Source organism: Maylandia zebra, linkage group LG10 (assembly GCF_041146795.1).
Source record: "Maylandia zebra isolate NMK-2024a linkage group LG10, Mzebra_GT3a, whole genome shotgun sequence".
In the NCBI taxonomy this organism is placed as follows: domain Eukaryota; kingdom Metazoa; phylum Chordata; class Actinopteri; order Cichliformes; family Cichlidae; genus Maylandia; species Maylandia zebra.
This window is the reverse complement of record NC_135176.1, coordinates 17,689,698-17,706,961: the sequence shown is the minus strand read 5'-3', so window position 1 is coordinate 17,706,961 and position 17,264 is coordinate 17,689,698. Positions and strand designations below refer to the sequence as shown.

The 17,264-nt window shown below is 41.5% G+C and overlaps 1 protein-coding gene across 8 annotated transcripts in view; it reads left to right on the top strand.

Moving 5' to 3' along the window:
* Positions 1–17,264, top strand: part of dclk1a (doublecortin-like kinase 1a) — a 59,841-nt gene that overhangs the window by 31,709 nt on the left and 10,868 nt on the right. For 5 of the 8 annotated variants that reach the window (XM_076889224.1, XM_076889225.1, XM_076889223.1 and 2 more), the window contains 2 exons: positions 2,168–2,275; positions 12,103–12,197. In XM_076889224.1, coding sequence (XP_076745339.1) covers positions 2,168–2,275; positions 12,103–12,197 — 203 coding nt within the window. Of the gene's footprint in view, positions 1–2,167; positions 2,276–10,719; positions 10,852–12,102; positions 12,198–12,309; positions 16,026–17,264 lie in introns of those variants that run through there. The other 3 variants (XM_012918918.3, XM_012918917.4, XM_076889226.1) reach the window with 2 other exon arrangements.

Here is a 17,264-nt window from a genome sequence, read left to right as displayed (position 1 = left end):
TAGATTTATTAACTGAAGGGACAGATGTTGTTGGTACAAAAATACTATTTTAAGTCTGTCAAACTGTGTTATCTGTATTATTTTTCATAGACTCATCTAAAGAAATTGGAACAAATAATGTGTTTTGTTCAGGCTCCTAGTAACAAAGTGGCTAAAGATACTATTTAAAATGGATTCTGTGTTATCCGTTACGTGTGGACACAACACTGGTCATTCCTTGTGTTATGTGCGTTTTTTAAGCCTGAATGATTCATGGGTCAGTGTTAAGTGGCTTAATAATTAATGAATAAAAACATTCCTGTGAGAATGGTCCGGTACAAAAATGAGCAGTGATAAAGCAGCCAATGTCCAAAGAAAAACTTTGAAAGACCTTCAGAAAGCCTGGAAAACTAAACCAAATTAGTAATGGCTCAATACATGGTACCATATATCAACTGTCCCCCGATCACTCCCAGTATTTCCCAAGAATGTGTGCCAAATGCATTTAAATGCAACACTTCTAGTTGCAAATAGCCAGATGTAACATTATCTGATTGTTGTGATAATTGTTGTAATCAGACTACTCCTTGCTCCATCCCCAACCATATCCAATATTTATTAAACTTCAGTTTCATTTAACTTTTATTAAAACGAAAAAGGGTGCAATCTCTTACATTTATAGGGAACATCTTCTTCATATCCAAAATGTTTCCACTAGTCTCGTATGAAAGGTCCTCATGTAAATATTGTGAATAACAGATTACCATAAGAAAATGTACCCCAAAGATACCAAATGTCTGCTATGAAATGCTGCAACATGACCATAAAGGAATGAAAATGATCTTTTTAAAAATCTTACTGAGAATGGAGAGTATACATTCAGCTTTTACCCACGTAGGATCCTTTGTTTAATTTCTCAATTAAATGATCTCATGTGACCATTGAGGGGCAGTATGGGAATGTTCTCTAAACATCCCAAATGTCCTTTATGAAAGTTTGGGCACAATCAACACCGTTAAAAACGTTACACAGACTCTTCTACATAGGTCGATTTTCGTCAGGAGAATTCGTCTGAACCACATTTCCCCCCCAAAAACAGTGATTATAACACAGCCATATCTAATGTTTTATAGACACAGAGCATGATTTGACACCTCATCATGCGCTGGCAGACAGAGAGCAAGAGGCAGAAATAGACAGACAGGAACGGAGAGCGACAAACGAAACAGACAGCGTAACAGAGAGACATCTGGAGTCAGAGCTGCAGACAACTTCGCCTCCTCTCAGCATCGCTATAATTATCGCCTCTGCCTCAGCTCTGGCACACTGTCATCATGTTAACACTCGGTATTGTACATTAATCACTGGGCCACAAACGTCTGCCACACAAGCAAATGCAAATACAGACAGACACACAGCCAGGCTCTCATATGCACGCACGCATGCACACACACACACATGCACGCACACAGACATGTGCGGGGCAAGCTGTACAATTTGTCTTTCCCACTGGTCTATAATGGCAATGAGCTATAATGGGGCTGGGTTAATGAACAGTGGAGGAGTAAAGTTTTGGGGATGGAGCCGACACGGAGCGTGTGTTTTAATACCATCACATGGCTCATTTACTAGCGCTGTGTGTGTGTGTGTGTGTGTCTGTAAGACCTCCGTGAGTCATAGCTGTCACTTCTGAAGCACCACAATAATTGCGTTTGGAAAACGAGCCCACTGAAGGTCAGGGCTCGTTTTTGCAGGGGGACCTGAAGGTAAAACCAATTACAAGTGTGGCGATACATTAGTGGTTTGCTGTTCTCTTGCATGGCTAAAGGTTAGACTCACTCAAAAACAATATTAAAACAGTAGCTGGCTTAAAATCCATAAACTTTTCATTTCAGACTAACAGAGCTGTCGTGTTGTTCGAGTGCTCTGATGGTGTAATATTAAGGCTGTTTCTGTGCCACAAACCAGTGTCATGTTACAGTGTCGCACACCTAATGTCAGTTTATTTGAGCATGAAATCCCGAGTGCTGCAAGAAGGTAAAAAAGCTGCTACCTCCTTAGGATTTGAATTTCTACAGCTTACACATTTTGGATTTCAGCGCACTGGATGAATACATAAAGGTGAGTGGATTAATATTTGCTAAACAGTCCCTGAACACTTCTATCTGTCCTCTCTTTGTGCTTGCAGAGTGTCGTATGATGAAATCATTGATCTATGGGAGGATGTCAGGCTCTTTGAACCGAGGCTCCCCCAGAACTGTTGTCCAATCGCTGCGCAGCAAGTCGCCTGCATCTGGTAAGACAGCAAAAGTTTCTGTCTTCTTCTAGTCCTCTCTTTAAGTAGTTTAACACACCCTGTAACTCATCCCCTGCCTTTTTTTTGAGCTTGTGCATGTCTGCAGCACCTCAGATGCGTTCGCCGTGGTCGGGAGTTGTTTGTGTAATAATAGCTCATCGTCTGATTGCTTGGTGTTTTCTAGATCGTCACTTAATCGGCATCTCAGCGCAGTATGAATGAACACGATGAAATCTGAGCTCTGTGGAGTGTCTCGCGGCGTACATATGTGAGCTGCGCCTTGTTGCTCGAATGTGAATTCAAATGAGAATGTTTTCACAAGGGAGGAGAGAAAAAGGCAAACAGGGATGAGAGAGGTAAAAAGCAACAAAAAAAAGAGAGAGAGAGGGAGGGTGGAAGGAGTGAAGATGAGAGGGAAAGATGAACGGGGCTGGTGACTCAATCCTGCAGCTCCCCAACAAGCCGTGCTTCACCTGACATACTAATGAAATGTAATAAGCTTGCACTGGTGCCTGCTCTTATTGTTTGTGCCTGAGAGTCTGTCTAGAAGTCCTTTTGAGATAACAACAGACCAAACGTGTGTGAAAACAATCATTCTGATAGATGAATGCAGCTTTCATTAATGCACCACAACTGTTTGTGTGTGTGTGTGTGTGTGTGTGTGTGTGTGTGTGTGTGTGTGTGTGTGTGTGTGTGTGTGTGTGTGTGTGTGTGTGTTTAAGAGGCCAAACATTCATTCGGTCTGTCTCAGAGCTGGCGAGAACTTGATGATTAGTTTAGAGCTTTGAACAAAATCAGGCATTGTCTGATTGCACAGCTTGAGCTTTGGTTGTGTGTAATATGCCTGGTTATGCAACAGTGCACTTAACTTTTCCTCCACACTGTAATCATTTTATGATTTGTACGCGTATAAAGACCTATTGGGGTTTTTTTTGGTAGGGGGGTTATTGAGTGGGTGATGCAACACACAGAAACTACTAAAGAAGAATTTGTTCCACCTGCTGCTGAAGTCCAGAGGCACCATTTATTTCTTTATTATTATTATTATTATTTTAACCTTAAATCGTAACCGTAACGTGACCACGCAGAACGAACGCGAACATTTGCTGCTGGATTTTTTTGTTGACCTGAATAGGAAGAAGGATGTAAACAGCTGGGGTAAGGAGAGAAACTTCTGGATGCTGAAGGCTTGAAAACTTTGGGGAAAGGTTATGAGAGTGAGTCATACACCACCATCTGATCTCGCTGGCTGCAGCAAAGTCTGGAATAAAGGTGTATCCTGGTGTGTGTGTGTGTGTGTGTGTGTGTGTCTGTGTGTGTGAGAGAGAGAGAGAAAGAGAAAACAAGAGACTGGCGGAGGGAGGGACTGATTCGTCTTGGTTGCCATGGGAACATAGCACAGTAGGAGCATGTAGCTACAGACACAATGGCCTGTGACAACCATATATGGCAGGGACTTCCTGTGAAATGGCCTGCAGAGGGGAGAGGAGCTGACTGACGTTCGGCCCTCGCCCTGACTCAGAACGTCCCTGCGTTTTTTTCACGTCGCCAAAATGTTCACCTTCTGGTGTTGCTTCCGCTGCTTAACATCATCAAATATTCCCTGACTGGTGTTGACTGTTTTCTGTTTGTATTTACTCCCTCAGACATTGTTGGTCAGGAACAAAACAGCAGTGGAAATCTGTCTGACCCTGACTAACCTTCTGCTGCTCTTTTATTCAAATGTTAAAAGCACATCGTGTTCCCTCCCCTTGAGGACAACATGTTCTGTTATAGTAGTGAACAACAGCTGATACTGCTGAACCAGGAGCACATTCACTTATCAATCTGTATGTACAGTTAGGTTCATATTTTCTTTGGACAAAGACACAATTATTGTAGTTTTCTGTGGATTTTAAATCAAACAATCACTGTGTGACTGAACCATAGACTTCCAGCTTTAATTCAAGGGGCTCAGCAAATGTATTCCATTAACTCTTTAGGAATCACTTTTTTTTATACACAGTCCCCAATTTTTAGAGGCTCTAAAGTAATTGGACATTCGTCTAACAAGCAGTTTAATGGCCATGTGAGGCCTGTTCTGCTGTTATTCCTTGAGCTCATTCCAAGTGTTAAAATTTGAATTTGGAAGCTGTTCACTGGACCTCTCAATATGAGGTCTAAAGATCCATTCTTAAAAAGAAGGAATGAACTGGCCAGCTCAGCAACACCGAAAGACCAGAAAGATCACAGAGGAGAACTAAAGTGGATGATCAGAGAATATGTTCCCAAAGAAAAACAACGTCATAACATCAAGCCAAGTCAAGACCAACACTCTTGGGGAGATAGCAGTATCATTGTCAAGGTCAACAATCAAAAGACACCTTCAAAAATATAAACAGACACTTGTGCAAACTACTGGTTTGGCTCAAGAGCAAGACATCCATCCACATTAGGCTTTGCCAGAAAACATCCAAAACAGCCTGCACACTTCTGAAGCAAATTCTTTGGACAGATGAAACCAAAATGAACTTTGGGGAGGAGAAAAGTAAGAGAAGGAGAACAATAGCTCATGATCTGATCCACAGTATCTGCCAAACATGGTGGAGTCAGTGTTATGGCATGAGCATGGATGTCTGCCAGTGAAACCAGTTTACTAGTGTGTGTCGATGATGTGACTGCTGGTAGAAATGATAGCAGATGGACTGTGATAAGGCGTACAGGGCTGTACTCTGCTCAGACTTGAGAGCATGCTTTTCAGTTACTGAAGAAAAACTGAAGACAGAGAGACCCACAAAAACACATCTGAAGATGATGTAAAGGTCTAAAGAAAACACAGCATTTGGTGATATCTGTGGTTTCTAGACTTCAGGCACTCACGATTTTCATCTAAGCACTGAAAACAGTCTTTATATTTAAAATCATGTTATTTTGTTCAATTACTTTTGAGCGTCTGAAAATGGGGGACTGTGTCAATGTCCAATGACATTTGATAGGCGTTACTGTGATCAGGTCTCATCACTGGTAATGAAAATAAAGACAATGTATTTATTTACAAACTTTATTTACATCTAAAGTGTTGCTTAAAGGCAAGTTCATTGGTGCAGTTTCCCAGTGTGTGCCGTCTCCTCTTGCTATGTGCAATTTGCAGGTTTAAGTATTACTACTGCTGAAATATTTGATCACAAGTGTTTCTTTACTCTGTTTTATATCATTCTGATCGGACACGTTATGGTTATTGGACTGCTATTTACAGATGTCAACTTGGGATTTTTGGAAATTTTGAGTATTTTGGGTAATTATAGACTACAAGCATTTAATCAGTAAATCAAGAGAGAAATTAACAGATTAATTAGCCGTGAAGCTTATTCTTAGTCCTAAATTAGAATAAATATAACAAAAACTGAGATCTGGGGAGCATGTGATCTTACATCATCAACACATTTTCTCAAAATAGAGACATTTTGAGCAGTAACCTGCTATTCCTGAGCTTTGAGTTCACAGCCTCCTGATATCAGGACACAAATTAGAGTTAGGTCTTTCAAATAAACATCATAAAAGACATCACATTTTGGACAGTTACATTCACTTGAAAGCCAAGGCTAATTTTCTCCATTGTAGTCCTGTGTGCGGCAACGTATTAGTTAAAGTTGAATAAAGCCTCAGAGTTAAAATGCAACAAATTACTCAAAAATCACTGTGTGATCATATTGCTGTTAGTTATGGATGGACATCTTCACAGTGGAAATAAGACTTCGACATCAGAAAGACTCTTGGCAGACAGTAGAAGTGTTATTTTTCATCCATGATGTCAGTGCATGATGACGATCTCCTATAGTTTTTAACCTTGCTCCGGGTCTTTGGGTGTGCTGAAAAAGCAGCCTTGAATTCCCACATTAATTTTCCCTTCAGCCAACACAGACATAAAATTCTTGATCACATATAATAAGCTGGACCTGAGGAGCTGCACAGAGCAGATGTGAGGCGAGAATTATCTGCAAGGTAGTGAAAGCCAGATAGTGAGTGCACGTAACACAACACGTGTGCTGCTAAGCACCACCTGGTGTTCTTTGTGTGTGTCTGGCTGCTCCTCATTCTGCACGTTTGCAGGGTAGACCTGGACACCACTAAAGAGGCACAGAAAAGCAAAACAAGCGAGCTATAGACAACCGCACACTCATACGGAGACAAAGAATGCGATCGGGAGAATCAAACTGAAATCAGAGCTTTTAAAATGTATCCACATAAGGCACAGGTGTGGTGTTTAGTTTTCTGACTTTGTGCGGTTCGCTTGTGCAGGTGTGTCGACGCAGTGATCGCAAGACCTTTGGAGGAGTTGGTCTCGTTGCGTTTCTAAATGAACTCCAGAGTGGTTGGTTTTTGGTGTGAACCTCATCCAATCAGGATCCCAACCAGCTACCAGGTGTATGTTGTAAGTTATAGCTAAAAAAAAAAACTATAACCCCGTGTGCTTTGCATTCTGAGACGCGGCAAGATACTATAGATGTGCAAAAGTCTACACCAGCTAACAGCTAACTGTGAAACAAATGCAAATGTTCAGTGTACTCCAATAGTCCAGGACACAGCACCTTTTTCCTGTATTTGCTTTTGTTCCTTGCATCCCAGACACATCTGGGCATTAAGGAGACTGTATAAAAAAAACCCAACCAAACAAAAAAAAAAACACGGGGAAAAGCTCCAAGCTCTTCCATGCTGAAAGAAGGTGGTTAGGATGCCTCCTGGGCAATTCCCATTAGAGGTTTTCCAGGCACCCCTCACTGGGAGGACACCCAAAACTCACTGGAGAGATTATGTACCACATCTGGTTTGTCTTGTCATCTTATCAACTTTAGATAATCAGAAGGTAATGGATGGATGGAGAAGTTATGTGACTTGTGTGGTGGGAATAGGCAGCAAACGATTAGGTAGAGCTACTCTACAGACCTGCTGTGCAGTATGTGGAGCAGGTCATCTACTGATAAGAATCCCTGGCTGCTCCAGTCTGCATGCCAAATATGCAAGATACTAACCCCAAGTTTCTATGAGTATGAATGTGTGTGAATGTTAGAAAGAAAGAACTTAAGCATAGAAGAAAGTGTTTATGTGAATGAGGCATGTTGTATAAAATACTTTAAGTGCTCCGGTAGAGTAGAGAAGCTCTATATAAGAATCGGTCTATTTACCACGAGTCTGGTTCACTCTGAAAAAACGCTTTCTTGACTAATCCCTAACTTTTTAACAATTTTACTGTGTTTTCAGAAGAAAGCAGCTATTCAAAAAAATCATTCTATTTTTAATAAGCATTAGATCTAAAAGGTTCACACTAAGGATTTGTGATAAACAGCGCTTGTATAGTGATCAACAAAGCAGTCACAGTTGTGTATTGCTCACAGTGAGATTATACTCCATATAAACTGCAACACACAAAAGTGAATGGAATATATGTAAAAGCATCTCTGTCGAGTATCGGATTTATGTTGGATATGTGATGGAGCAAAAAAAGGATGGTGCAGCCTTTGCGTTCCTTTATCAGACTAGAAAAACACGTTGTCTTTGGTCTCTTTCATGAACAGAAAGCCTTCTGAGAAATATGCTGAATCAATGCAGAACAAACAACTTCTCGTCCCGCTTCCCAGCACAGATGAAGTTTAACTCTCCGTCCTTGTACGTACCGAAGAACATCAAAGCTCAGAGACTTGTGTGCTGAATGTTTGTTAGGTGAATCATGCTCTGTCTCGCCGATGAATCATAATTGCACAGAAATAGAATAATTTGAAATTAACGAGAAGGCATCAAAGTGAAGGAAAATTAAATGTTATGTTACAAATTCCATTTAAAATTATTCAACCTTGCAATTTTAATGCGTCGCTTGGATGCTGCCTCGTTCCCCTTTCGTATTGACGGTGGTCGTATTTAGCATTAGTCTTTTGGTTGTGTGTCGGCAGATTGTTGCTTCTCAGGCTGACATTGTCACTCGAGCGTCGCTCTGAGATGATGTCACAAGCACACAAACCCAAAATAAAGTGAGAAAACATTTTGCACTCATACATAGTTTCTCCTTCCCCTCCCCTCCATTTTACCATCTGTCCCCCGGCTCTCCTTGAATGCCTCATGTCAGCTAAAATTAACTGAGAAGTGCAGATGTAGTCAGGAAGAATCGCTCTCTCGCTGCCTCGGCGTCTCACCTCGTGCTTTCCGTCATAAGCGGCTCCTCATGAATGGAGAGACTTCACGCTGAAGTGTTTGGGGCAGCTGACCCAAAAATAAATGCAGGGTGTCTCGAGAGGATTCCCTGCTGGCAGCGGCAGCTTCTGAACTGTGAACACATGATGTCTGCAGCCTTCAACACATCTCTTGCTCGGAAAAATCCAATCATGAAAGGCCCGAATGTACTTTGAGCAGAGGGGATGCAACAAATACAAAACAACAGCACTAAATGCATAAGGACACATCCTTTCAGGCAGCTTTGGTGTTATGAAACAGAGCTGCTCTGGTGCTTTTATTGACTTCTGTTATGTCATTTGAGAATTGAGAATTGAGTCATATGAGAATTTGTAATGTTTCACTGTGTTGTCCCAAAACCTGCCTTCATGCATGATTTTATCTATAGAATTTGCTCAAATATGCTGAAAATATTCAATTTTTAGAACAGAGTGTGCATATTTGGATCTAAGAATAAAGGCTGGATACACACAAGCTTCCAAATTCCTCATATGGAGGAGGATGTGAGCCGATGACAATGTAGAAAATCAAGATCACACATTTTTCTCTTATACTGACAATATTAAATAACAGTTTTAAACCACTGTGCTTGTTTACCCATACAGCTTGTAATAGCTGAATGTGTTGCTGCTGGGTACCATAATTGAGCAGGCATTATTTTATGCTTGTGTGGATTAAATTGAATTTTTAGACGCATTAATGTCTCGACTTGAGGAAAGGCAGTGTTGGTCTATACTTGGTCCGCTCTGTCACAGAAATTTACAGTTCCCAGATGAAGAACGGTGCTGTCTTGTTTTCTACTTAGGAACCGAAAACACTTTAATTAACTCGCAGGCTTTACGTCGGCTCCGTGTAATGGGTTATTTAAACAATGAACATTGTACTGTCACACTGCTCGTCAATAGCAGTGACAGATCTCCTGGATATACTTCACATTCACTCTGAGGCTGTGTTTTTATTTCTTTTTTCAAGAGTCTTACATAATATGCAGCCAGTGCATCAATCAGGGCATCACTCAGCAGGAGACAGGAGCACACGAGGTGCTTTTCAATCTTCGATACTAGCCCAGCTCACTTGTCATTAATATTATTATTATTGTTGTTGTTTTTTTCTAAGCATAACACTTGCTGCATTTAACACAGTAGGTGTGAAAGAAGCTGAAAAACAGCGTCTTTTTGTGGCTGCATTGTGGCCAAATTGGTATCCTTACTCCAACAGTGGATCTCCTCATGTGTGAATGTTGAGTCACGCTGGAAAAATGAACCTAGAAAGAAAACAAGTTACACTGAATTCATTTGGAACCGTTCGCTTTACAACCTGGCGACACATACTGGGAGAAAAAACCTGCCTGTGTATCACAACCACAAACTTCTCCATTAACTGGTCTTACCAGAAAGTCTTCCAGAGCTTTTGTGGTGGAGTTGTTTCAACATTTAGCCTAAGGTGGGCCCATTTTACAAGCACTTTTTAAATGACCATAATCCTGTTATTGTTGAGACAAAACTCAAACGGTTTCTGAAAGTAGATAAGACGAGCTTTACGGAGATATTTAATGTATCATAGTAGCACAAGGCATTCATAAGGCACTGCTAGCTGAACACTGATAGAAAGAGATTTCATCATCTGTGTGTCACCTTGCTGTAACTCCTCAACCAGTCTGGGCTAGAGAGAAAATTCAAATGCTTCCTGAAGGATGAGATTTTATTTTTTTCATTTACAGCCAAAATTAGAAAATAGCTCCAGTAGGTCTGGGTGAATCTTGTTTGCAGTATCCTCTAGTTTGGCCATGTAACTTGAGGAATGATAAAACCTAAAGACATGCAGAGGACGCTGGTGCAATGGCTGCTGCTTTGGGTGAGACTTCTAATAAATAGAAGAATTATTGTTCTTGATTTTTCCTGAGGATGTTTCCACGAGGAAGTGTAAAGCTCTTAAAGTAGGACAGGCTGCTCCTGAGCATTACAGCCTCCTTGGTTGGATCTATATCTACTGCATTAGTTATATTATCAGTTCTAATCCGCCCCTTTCTCAGCTTGTCTCATACAAGCAAGGAGGCCAGTGGATAGATATTTAAAATATAGATGTTATTTTTTTGTACTACACCCCCCTCCTCTCTCTCTCTCTCTCTCTCTCTCTCTCTCTCTCTCTCTCTCTCTCTCTCTCTCTGTCTCTGCTCACTGGTGCGCGTCAGAGTTTGCGCAAGCAGCCTCTCCGCCTCTCTGTGTAGTACACTACAGCCCTGCTCCGTCTCTCCCATTCACCACAGTTTATTATCACACTCGGACGGAGCGAGTACAAAGGTGCTGTTCTTCCTCCTCCTCTCTTTATCCCATTTTGGATTATCACTGTGCTTTTCATCATGCTGGAAGTGGAAGGTAGGAAACCATCCCATCCAGAAAATAAACCCCTGTAATGCATGCAGCTTTTATAATACCATTTCCCCGGGTAACGTAAAACTTTAATTGTCCCTGGATCGGATCATTTTTGGACACCTCTGATTGTGTCCGCCGTGTCACCGCAACACATGCCAAGCTGCTGACTTTGTAAAGTGTCGTGTAGGGATTTTTCTGGTAAGAGGTCAGTGAGAGCTGCCGTTAAAATGTTAATGCTTTTGTTGTGTAACCAGGAGGAGTGTCTGCCTGTGTGCGTAACGCCGTGATGTTGAATTTCATCAATGAAGAGCTTTAGGAGAAGGGTTTCTTTATTTTTTTATGTTTTAATGATGATAATGATGATGATGATGATGGCGATGATACGTGTGATACAGCGGCAGATGTTATATCTTAGTCTCTTTTGTGCTTTCCTCCTTTGTCTTGAATAATTCAGAAAGTTCTTTGATCTCAGCAGGAAATACACAGACTTGTGAGCTGGGCTGAAATTGTATTTAGGTGAACGTTACAAATAAAAGGAACTCTTTACATGCTGGAGCTCTTTATATCTCAATGCCAATATAAACAGAGCTCAGTGCTGGCAGCCATAGAAAGGAAATTAAACCGCATTTTTAAAAAAGGGGTGTTTGTATTAAGTCTTGTAGTGTTTTCTGAATTCTGCTCTGAATCTCTTCAGGAAGATGACATATGCCTTCAGCTGAACTCAGTTGCGTCTGACCGTTTTTGTATTCTCCAAGCAGCCTCTTGTTGCCAAGAAACAATAAGTCATGTTTTCAGTAAGATGAAATACAGGCTGGTGGGTTTTTTGCCGGTTAATGATGCTCCTGGATTTTTCTTTTCCTCCCCCTGCCAAACTGCACACAGGATTGGTGTGCGAGGTTGATTAATGTATGTTCTTGTTTAATGAGATGCTGTTGCTGGGTTTGTTTTGTTAGACTGAAAAAAGAAAAAAAACTAGTGTGGACTTCGGTGCTCTTCTTTATCTTTCTCCCTCACTCTCTCCCTTGCTCTCCTCTTCCTCTGCCTCATTCATGTTAATGGAGAGATGCTGAGGGCGGAAGTGTAGGCTGTTGCTAGACACTAATATAGCTGTTCTAAAAAAATAGGCATTTTCATTTAAGGAGTCATCTATTACAATATTTATGTGTTTTTTTTTGTTTGTTTGTTTTTTAAAGTGGTCGCTCCACTCTCATCCATCCTGCTCCGTTTTTTCTCTCCTTTCTTTTCTCCCTCCAGTGAACGGGACGCCGGCCAGTCAGCTGTCAACTCCTCATTCGGGAAAATCTCCCAGCCCCTCCCCAACCAGTCCAGGCAGCCTTAGCCGACGCAGGGTAAGAATGGGAATACACGAGCACGCTCGCAAAGCACGCACTAAGAGTCAGCCCGTAGCATTTAGTGACTCCAAATCACAAAACTTATAACACAATTATTCTATTTTCTCAGGAAATGGACAAAGCCGGGACTGAGCATAGGCCGACTACATCTTAGAATCACTAGATTATGAAGAAAGCACAACTTCCCAGCATCTTTAGTATTTCAGACCTCACCCAGTGCTGCTCTGGGCTTCCAGCAAGGCAAATGTTCATTTCATTTGGATATTATAGCACATATTCTGTCCCTCATAAAGAACTCTGTCTGCCTTTGGTGGCTCAGCACTGAATAACGTTAACACCGACCTGTTGAGATCACCTGATCTGCTAGTCGGTAAATTGTGCAGTATCTGATATAAAGATGAGACTGGCTGATTGGCAGTCTGCCCCAGTCTGCAGTGTGTTTTTAATTTCCAGAAATTGGATTGCATCCTTCTTCACCTGCTGGGCATTGCATTGCATTTGACCATCTTTCAGCAAAAAGATGCAATCAGTACACACTTCTGATATAGAATTTCTTTTGTTTTTTTAATCAAGTCACATTATTTTGTACATGTCGAGTTGTGTAAATGATGTAGAAATACATTTTATACTAGTCTATTTGATTATTTAAGCCCTTTTTTGTCATGTATGCCTGTTAAAGTACCTTAATAGCAGTCTGTTTTCTGTAGCTAACAAATAAAATTACTGCTGTGCAGAGCAGGAGCATGCAACTCAAAGGGAAAACTTCGAATTAAATATCTCGACTTCGTGTACACTGTGCGCGCGCGTGTGTGTAGATGCTTATATCAAAGTATTTGTTAATCCAGTCTTTGACAGTGATGTGGGTGAGCTTTTAAGAACAGCTCCAATCCCAATCACTCAGCTTTCTGACAGCATCTCTTAAATTTGCGCTTAAGCCGACTGCTGTTTTAGTGTCTTCTCCCTCCTAAACAAACACTCGCTAGCTCAGTTCACCTCAGCCTCTAGAATACCGAAATACAGATACATGTGTATCCACATAGGCTTCTACTCGCAGGTTTCGTGTGTTTCTAATGCACACTGATTGAAACTCACTGCACGTTCTGCCTGACTGCAGGGATGCAGCTATGATGTATGTTGCAACTATTTATTTACACAGGCGGATTTTATGGGAGGAAAGCAGAGGGGGTCATTACCTTTTATATAAGTATGTGTGTGCGTGTGTGTGCGTGTGTGTGCGTGTGTGTGCGTGTGTGTGTTCATGCATGACCGTATCCTCAGTCAGCGTAGGTTAAAGAGTCCATTCCTTGGGTTTTCCTGTGCTATTTTCCGTGAATCGGGAAACATAGATGAATGGCAGAGAGTCTGAATCCATCAGTGAGAAGTTATATTGACGCAATCTGAAGGTAACCCAGGATAACAGATCAGCTATGAGCTGTAGCTATAACAGGGCTTCCACATTCATCTGAATTATGGAACTGGGTCATTATAGTTTACAGTGTTGAGAGGAAATGTTCTGGCTCGTGCGCACATTTATAAGCTCTACCTCCCTTTCTATGTTCTTTGCTCTGGTTAAATAAATGTGGGGCAGTCATTGTAGAAAATGACCCCGCCCACTTTCTGCCTCTTCCACAATATGAAAATCCAGTGCTATAAACGCAAACACACCACCTATCCTTTGGTTTTCATAACCTCCTTAAACCTTCTTTTCTAGCCCATTTCAGAGCTCACTGTTGCAGCAGTTACATTCCAGTTGAGTGTCTGTTTCTCAAAGAGGGATTATTCCAGCCTCTGCAGCAAGCCCGCGATGGCTTGACTGCTGTAAGGAGGGGAAGAAGCCTCACAGGCCATTATCTCTTCCTTCCACTCTGCAGCTCCACGCTCTTCAGCCATGTTACGATGTAATTCTCCTCTCCACTTCTTACTTCTTCTATCTACCCTGTTACAGATTTCCTCCCTGTCCCTGTCCCTTCCCTCCCCGACACCTTCTAATTTCTCTTTTACAGTCGTTTCCCAGTCATTCTCACACCCACCCCCTCCCTCTCACCTCCCCATATCAAAGGGTATTAACCTCATGGGGAGAAATTATATTCCATCATCTCTCTTATAGATGTTATTTAATCTTCTTTGAGAAGGAGGCAATAAGTCCAAGACCCTAATTTGCACATTTCCTCCTCTCCTTCTTTGTGATTTGCGTGTAAACCCGCACGAATAATTACAACTCTGCACCCCTTTAAAACTAGCAAGTAACATTACCAACCCTGAAGAGCAATCTGAGGCTTAGAGTGGCTAAAATAACACAGATATGAGGTTTAGGTGGTAAAATGCAAGTTAAATATAACAAATAAAAGAATGAAAAATCTATTTCCTAAGCAGCCACAGGGGCTCAGTGACCTACTGCGAGTGCTGTATTTAACAGTTCACCTCGCTGGACCATGCATTTAAACACTTAGAGGCACTTTGCTGCTTGAAGTAGGTTGCTAGCACATCTAGGACCATCACAACCTATTTCCCCAAGCAGAGACTACAAACATAGCATTGCACCATTGCATGCACACGTCTTCAGAAGAAGGTGCATGCACAGTAACTTTCATGTTCGTGCACACTTCAGTGGAACACTTTTGTACAGAAAATTTGTGCACAGCAGCTTCATGCACACTCACACATTTTGCAAATTTGATGCTCTCTGTGACCCATTTTTACTAATTGTCAAGCGACGCATGAAAGTCTGGTCTACATTCATAAAATCGTCCCCCTGCCCGCCGTCCCCCCGCCCTTCCACTTTGCACTTCTTATGAGCTTTTCAAGGCCGCTTGCCTCAGTGAAAGCACTGAGAGCATCCTAAATTTCCGTATTAGTTTTATTTTCATATAAGATCTATAGACACATTATTCCACACAGGCACGCACCCACAACAGTGTTTTCTGTCAATATCAGCTCTGAGGCATAATTCAATGTGCCACCGAGGTCAGCGCTCTTCGCAGTCTGTCCGCTCCATTTGGTGTGAAAACAAATAAACATACAAAAAAAGACAATGCATTAAGAGGAGAGAGTGACAGATCGAAGGCGACACTAACAGAAGGTCTGTGTCGCAGCAGCTGTGATGCATTTAGGAGAGTCTAAGAGAAACAGAGTGCTAATTGTTATCTGTAGTATCACCTTCATCCTCCTCTCACCGTTCATCCATTCACATCCGTAATCTGTTGAATTGCATGCTCCGTCTCTCATTCTCAGCGTTCATGTTATGTGTCGGGTGATTCATTTTGAAATTATTTGTGTGCGAGTATGTGTGAAAGGAAGAGTGCCGACTGAAGCAGAAAGTGCGCATCGTGAACTTCTTATAAATGTCTCATCTCATTCCCACGAGTGTATTGTTGCTGAAGATTGTATTTGTTATTTTTGGTTGTAATATATTTCTTATTATGTGTTGTGTTTGATGTCATTAGTTGGCTTGTTTCTGTGACTGTCAAAGAGACCGGCCGCATCACACGGTGGACTGACCCGGAAGAGTGTTTTTAGCCTTTTTTTCAAGAATCATTTTTTGTCTTTTGTTTGTTTGTCACACGCACAAAAACAACAACCACAGAAAAACATCAGTTATCCAAATTACTCACTAATGATTCAAATAGCACTCGCATCTAAAAAGGCTTGATGATAATTTTGGCTCTTTCCATTAATGCGGATTTTTGTAAACATGTCAATTATCGACATGTTGTCGTGGTTCCATCGTGCGATGCTGCTCTCTCTTTTTGGCTCATTTTTGTTTTTGTTTGCTAAATGTGTTCATTTTCATTTGTTGACGTCCTCATTAAATTCATTGTCATTTCATTTTCATTTCGTGGTCTTTATTCTCTTAACTCGACACCGTCGCTCATGTTCCTCATGTTCCATCAGTACAGCCGTGGGGATGGCGATTTTCTTCTGTAGCACATTTATCAGTGCTTCTCCTTTGTTAAACCTGCCTGCTGTGGGCATTCATCAGAGCAGAACAGCTATTACAACACAAACAGTCTCAGAGGAGCAGTTATCTTTCATTGCTCACTGCTTTTACTCTCAATTTCATATATATATGGGCGGGGCAGCCTAAATCTCCCCTTCTTCCCTTCTTTAATTTTCCCTGAAGTATTTAATCACGTTTCTGTGATTTCCTGGGATTGGAGTCCATACGGATTGTGATTAGGAACCTTCACTGTGTCCAACTGGCAGAGCAGAAAGACAGAATCCCCCAAATGGTTTTGATCTTTTCATGAAAGTCAAGTAGATTATGTTTTCTGTCCGTCTCCCGTACCCTGTGTTCTTGAGGAACAACAAGAAGGAAAAAAGTCCCATTAGCATCAAATCTTATTAGATTTTTACCACCAAAGTAAACACTAATAAATCTTGCTTCTGCTGGATATTGCCTGACAGGGAAAGCAAAAATAAGAGGTCTGGCTCTGGCAGCCTGAGGGGCAGAGACCAAGAAAGCCTCGCTATGTGTGCTGTAATCAGATTCAAACAGAGGCATGAAGGACAAAGCTGGCATTACGCTTAAGTTGGTTATGTAAATGTGTGGTGCATTTTTAATGCTCGGCTCTACAGTTGACAGATTTCCTTTCCAGCCACGGAATGAATGATTCTTTCTTTCTGCTGCAAACCTACTTCTGAGATGATGCTCCACATTTAAGGTCAACTGTGGACATCCTGTTTAATTCCTATTTATGAGCTGATCAGTATGCAGTTGCTGAGTGTTGCCCTCGCAGGTCTGAAGAGCAGTGGCTCCAGTCATGATGTAAAAGGTTTGTCAGTGTCGTTGTGAGTCATAGTTACAGAAAAGGTGTAGAGATGTAGAGCTAGGAATAGTGTATTGTGCAACAGGGAGAAAGCTGGAGTGTCTAACAATAACAAGACAGTTCCTGCCAAATCTCATGATCAATATCAGCCAGACCAGACTCCATACATTTCTCTGCTGCTTCATCACTCCACCTCTCTCCCTCTCTCTGTCTTTCTCTGTGTTTCCCACTCTGTCTGTCACCCCATCTGTCTCATCGTTTTCCACACAGAAACGAGAGACTCAAATTTCATAGAAGG